The 6,195-nt window shown below is 45.6% G+C and overlaps 1 protein-coding gene across 1 annotated transcript; it reads right to left on the bottom strand.

Annotated features, from left to right (window-relative positions):
• Positions 1–4,846: 4,846 nt before the first annotated feature.
• LOC102445089 (toll-like receptor 10) lies at positions 4,847–5,970 on the bottom strand (the record flags this gene model as incomplete). Its single annotated transcript, XM_075930586.1, is given in 2 exon segments — positions 4,847–5,706; positions 5,708–5,970. Coding segments are annotated over 2 exon segments (705 nt in total), but the record flags the coding sequence as incomplete, so codon positions are not given.
• Positions 5,971–6,195: the final 225 nt, after the last annotated feature.

The following is a 6,195-nucleotide window of genomic DNA, read 5'->3' as shown; positions in this document are numbered from 1 at the left end:
ATCTGACACTCATGCACCATGAGATCCTCTGCTAATCTCAATTAGCCCCTCAAAGTCCTGTGTCCCCCTACCTCCCTGAAGAGCAAACCAACATTCCCCACCCGAGTTGGGTCTGAATTTTTCTCTCCTACTCCTGCCTTAATGACTCTGTCTCCAGGCCAGGCCTCTCTCCCTCCAACAAGGAGCTGTGGCTAAATCCATTGTGAGTTTCCCACACACAAAAAGAGAACATGCTATTAGAATTACAATAGACTGTCTGGCACTGAAAGAAGAACTATCAAAAATGGGAAGCTTCTGTATCAAAAAGTTAAACAGATTGGCTAATTCAGTATCGGTTCTGCTAATGCAAAAATCCTGGTAACTAGACCATATGGGAATTCCCTGTCTTAATGCACATTTTGCATTGTTATTGATGTTCCACATATAAAAGGGACTTTTCTTTAATATAATTTATGTTATATATTTTCTGAATATCAGCAAAACTATGTGTAGTCTTTCTTTCTCTCTTTGTATCAACTACAAATAATGAAGAGTAAAGTAGATTGCTCATTAGCTGCTGAATGTGATAACTGACTATAATAAAATGAAATGAGTTTCATAAACAAACAGGCCATTTGTGGTATTTCCAAGGAAGTAAAATCTGATAAATAAAGTGGTAAATTTAAAGTGTAAAAGACTTTTTTGTTCTTGTTTAGTCTTTGCCAATTCCTACTAGAAAACATTTCTTTATTACAATATATAGATACTTCTTTTCATCAATAATAAGATACAGGAAAGCAAACTTTTATTGACTGATACAATCCTTGCAGATTGTAGCAATTTTGAGAATTACCATGTTAAATATTTTCTTCAAACTTTCAGGTATTAACTAATACACAGTAAATAACTGATAGAGATTTGTCAGAAATTTTGTACCCCCTCTCTAAGCAAGTCTAGATCAACCAAAATGCTTAAGGAATATAGGGCTAAATCCTGCAGGCCTTATATAGGAAAACTTCTTCCTGGATTAGAGGAAGGCTCTTATTAACATAAATGGGCCTTGAATCAGTCCCTTTAGTATGTGCTTAGCATTTAGCATGTGAATAGTTCCATTAAACACAGCTAGTCTGGGAATATATCATGCTATTCATCTTAGGAAAGAGGCAACTAATGGGAAATATGAGAGGAATATAAAATCATGAATGGTGTGGAGAAATTGAACAGCTTTATTTGCTATAGCACATTAACCCGGCTTTGCTTGAGTCCTTAAGAAAGAGCTCAGGGCAGAGGGTTGGGATTGTGCGGGGTGCAGGAGTCAGGGTTGGGGGTTAGAAGGGGCTCGGGGCAGGGGACAGGGATGCAGGAGTCAGGGCAGGGGATTGGGAGTCAGGGCAGGACAAGGGCGATAGGGGCTGTGCTGCCCAACCAGCAACTCTCCAAGGCTGGCCAAGGCAATGGGGTTCATTCTGCTCAGCCGGCGGCTCCCCCAACCTAACCAGGATGGGCCCTGGGGCTATCTGGACCAGCAGGGACCATGCTGGCCAGATGACAGTTTCCCTGAGCTGGCCGGGGCACGCTGGTCAGGTGACATGTCCTTGGGGATGGCTAGTGTAGTGAGGCTGCAGCTCCCCAGAACTGGCCAGGATGGTGGGGGCAGTGCTGCCCAGGCAGCTGCTGCCTGGGACTGGTTGGGATGGTAGAGGTTGCGCTGCCACACTTGTGGATGGCCAGGATGTGGGGGTCATGCTGCCAAGCCAGTGGCTCCCGCTGCTGCCCAGTCAGTGGCTCCTCAGGACTGGCCAGGCGATGGAAGCCATGCTGCCTGGCTAGAGGCTCCCTGGGGATGGCCAGTGTGCACTGCCTGGCCAGTGGATCCCCAGGGATGGCTGAGGCAGCCAGGCTCGCACTGCCTGGCCAGCAGCTCATCAGCACGGGAAATTTACCAGGGTACGGTGGCCAGCAATATCCAGAGCCCTCCCCACAGTTGGTCTCTCTCTTACTGGTGTGCCTGCCCCACTGTGCTCATTCTGCAGTAGAACTGTACCAGTTAGCAGATCTCTCCCTTCCATTGTATGAGAAACCATCAACTACAAGGAACAACCCATTGTCCTGGCACAACCAACCCCTTACCTTTTTTAAGTTAGGTTAAGAGGAAGCTACGGGCCATATTTGTTACTCCTTGTTCTTACTATTTAGGAGGAGTTCTTGAACAAACAGACTCACAGGCAGACAGATGGATGGACAGACAGGCAGACTCGCACACACAAACACTTTCAAATATATAGTAATGTATCCTTTCACATAACACAAGAACCAGGGTTATGTAATGAAAATAATAATAAAATAAAAACTTCTTCACACAACTCCTTGTCAGCCTGTAGATCTTGTTGCCTGAAGAGATTTTGAAGGACAAAAGTATAACTAGGTTAAAAAAAGAATTGGATAAGTTCATGGAAGAGAGATCCAGCAATGGCTATTAACCATGATAGTCAGGGTTGAAACCCTAAGCTCTGAGGGTACGTCTACACTACAGAGTTTTGTGGAAAAAAACAGCCATTTTTTCCGACAAAACCTGAATTACGTCCAGACTGCAATCACGTTCTTCCAAAAGTAAATCAGAAGAACGGAGGGGGTTTTCCGGTGTTGGTAATCCTCTTTCTACAAGGAAGAAGCCTTTTTTCGAAAGAGCTCTTTCGGAAAAAGGCGTGTGTGGACAGGGAAGGGACAGTTCCTTCGAAAGAAGATGAAAGAGGAAAAAGCACAGGTGCCCTAGGGGCCATTCCATCCATAGTAATCACAGCTGAAATGTGAGAGAGCGACCATTCACTGTGGATGCTATCTTTCGAAAAAGCAGATCGTGTTTTCAATGCGCTTTTGTGTGTGGACACTCTCTTTTGGAAGAAGTTTTTTCAGAAGGTCTCTTCCGAAAAAAGGTTCTTCCAAAAGAATCCTGCAGTCTAGACATAGCCTGAGTGTCCCCAAACCTTTGACTGCCAAAAGTGTACACAGAATGGATCACTCAATAACTACCCTCTTCTCTTAATTCCTTCTGAAGCATCTGGTACTGGTCACTATCAGAAGACCATTGGTCTGTTTTATTATGGCTGTTACTACTTAGTACAGCTAAGCTTTCATCCTAACTGAAAATCTAATGATAATTCTAAGAAAGGACTTTCTTTTATTTTTAACTAGAAGGTTTGTCTGGCTTTGCTGGGCTCTAAACTGAATTAATTTTTGTTTTTTTGAAAAATAAAATGAAAATGTACATGCTTTATTTGAATCACTGCTCTGGGGTAGAGCTGGGGATGAAGAGTTCAGTATGCAGGCCTGGAGAGAGAGGATTACGTCAACCCTCTCTCACCACAGCAGCTTGGGCCCAGATGAGAAGTGCCTCTCTATGGCCTCTGCAGTTCCAATGGGCACAGCTGAGGGAGGGGTGCATGTCCCCTGGCTGGGGCAGATCCAGGCTTGTTTGACCCCTGTGCTCCCCAGCCAGAGTGAGGAATGCAGCAAATTGAGCATTTACCTTTTGCTCCCTGACGAAGGTGAAGAAGTCAGCAGTGTTCCCATACAAATCGGGGCAAGGGAGATTGGTCCCCCCCCCTTTCGTAAAGGGTGCCTGGGGGGTGGAAAACTCAGGGCTTGAGCAGTCCTGGCAGGAGGGGGCACGCATGCCCTCCAACCAGACCCTGTCATCTGCCTAGTGATTCTGTCTCTTTTCTGTGTGGATTTATGAGAACCAATTCCTTTCCAGGCACATCCCATTTTCCTGGCACAACCAAACCCTAACATTGCATTAGGTTATGGTAAGAGGAAGCTGCATACCAAATTTGGTGGCCCTAGCTCTTACCATTTAGGAGGAGTTCTTGAACAGACAGGTTCTCTCAAATATATACAGGCAGTCCCCGGGTTACGTACAAGATAGGGACTGTAGGTTTGTTCTTAAGTTGAATCTGTATGTAAGTTGGAACTGGCGTCCAGATTCAGCCGCTGCTGAAACTGACCGCCAGTTCTGACTTACATACAGATTCAACTTAAGAACCCCAAGTCAGCTGCTGCTGAAGCCCAGGGCAGAGCAACTGTGCCTCGGGCTTCCTGTAGTCAGCGCTGGTCAGTTTCAGCAACGGCTGACTTGGGGACGCCTGGGGCAGAGCAGCTGGGGTGCTGCTGGGTTGCTCCAGTAGCGTGGCTCCTTGGCGCTACTGGACCAATCCAGCAGCACCCCATCTGCTCTGCCCCAGGCATCCTGATTCAGCCGCTGCTGAAACTGACCAGCAGCGGCTGAATCAGGACGCCTGGGGCAGAGGGCTGGGATGCTGCCGGGTTGGTCCAGTAGTGCCCAGAGCGGCGCTGTGGGACCAACCGGCAGCGCCCCAGCTGCTCTGCCCCAGGGTCCACAACAAAAGCCTGGTCTGCTGGGGGGGGCACACTAGCTGCGCCCCCCCCCCCCCCAGCAGACCAGGGACACGGGGAGCAAAGCCGCAGCGGCGGGGTGCCTCGCCTCTGAGGCTTTGCTCTGGCGCGGGACCCGCTTTGCTCGTGGTGCCCCTGGTCTGCTGGAGACGGTCCCCAGCAGACCAGGGACACCGCGAGCAAACCCACAGCAGCGGCGTGTTCCCCCGCTTCTGAGGCTTTGCTCTGGCAAAGCCTCAGAAGCGCGGGACCCCGCCACGGCTGTGGGTTTGCTCGCGGTGCCCCTGGTCTGCTGGGGACTGTCTCCAGCAGACCAGGGGCACCGCGAGCAAACCCGCTGGGGCTGCTGCTTTGCTCCCGATGCCCCTGGTCTGCTGGAGATGGTCCCCAGCAGACCAGGGGCACCGGGAGCAGCTTTTCTCGCCCCGGAGGTCAAGGTGGCTCTGAAAATGCTTAGCTCTGAAAATGTTCTGTACAGTATCTCTTGAGAGAAAGAAAAAATTCTTAGAGCGAATGTACTTTAGTGTAAGTGCTTTCATTGAACTACCTAAATAGAGAAATTGTGCCCAATCACTTAATAAGAAAGAAAAGTCAATATGGGTCTGAATAGATCCCCAAAAGGTCAAATTTTTCACAGTGAAATACTCTATGGGTGTGCACCAAACAATCACAGAAATTTGCAAAATTGTACTCCAGGACAAATCCACATTGTTAAACCTCATATTGATTGTCTTTTTTTTTTTTTTTTTTTTTTTTTTTGATCTGAGGAAGTGGGTTTTTGATCTGAGGAAGTGGGTCTGGCCCACGAAAGCTCATCATCTAATAAACCATCTTGTTAGTCTTTAAAGTGCTACATTGTCCTGCATTTTGCTTCAGCTACACCAGACTAACACGGCTACATTTCTATCACTATTGATTGTCTTGAATTTCTGCAAAGTGTCAAAAGAGGGCAAAGGAAAATCTGTAGAGTTATATCTAATATTTGACAATTCTAACTCCCCTGAAGTGCTAATCCCATCATACAAAAGGGAAAATGTAAAATTTTGGTTTGTTGGGTAAACAGTCTGAAGGTTCTTTGTGTTTAAGACTGTCAGACTCTTGGATTCATAGTGAAAAAGATCTACTAAGGTTATGGAGACAGTACGAAGTTGCAAATGTGTAATATCTTTGAAGTCTGACTTTTGTATCATTGTGGCACTCAGTCCCAGGTATTCTAGGTTCAACATACTGACAAATTCCTGGCAGATGGGCAAGGTTTTAAACTTATTGAATGAAAGATCTAAATGTCTAAGACCAGCAAGAGTCAGACAAAATATTCCACAAGTTGTTATGAGATAAATCTAGGCATACTAATTTCTTACTGAATTTGAAAACGCTGAAGTCAAGATCTCTGAGTAGATTATGAGACAGATTTAATACTTGCAGTTCAGGCAGAGAACTGAAATCTGAAAAGTGAAGTTCAGGTATATTTTTCTGTGATAAATCCAACACTGTGTGTCTTGACTGGCTTTTTGGAACACAAGCTTGAAAGCTGCCTGAACAGTGTAGAGTAAAGATACAAGCAAAACGTAAATCCCATTATTTTCTCTAGGATTATGCTGGCTCTTTGAAGATGCTGATAATTGTGTTTTGTGTCTAATATTCCGCAGTGCTAACTCCAGCCCTATAAAAAGAAATGGTGTGTTTAGACTGCTGTATTTTTAGTGAGATGAGGGTATATGGTACAGTACAATTTTACTACATAGTTTATATAATACAAATTATATCTTGCACATTATTTTCTAAATTAATATCAAATTCATA

The sequence above is a fragment of the Pelodiscus sinensis genome, chromosome 5 (genome assembly GCF_049634645.1).
Source record: "Pelodiscus sinensis isolate JC-2024 chromosome 5, ASM4963464v1, whole genome shotgun sequence".
NCBI classification, from domain to species: Eukaryota; Metazoa; Chordata; order Testudines; family Trionychidae; genus Pelodiscus; species Pelodiscus sinensis.
The sequence above is the reverse complement of the archived record's forward strand: the minus strand, read 5'-3'. Positions and strand labels throughout refer to the sequence as shown.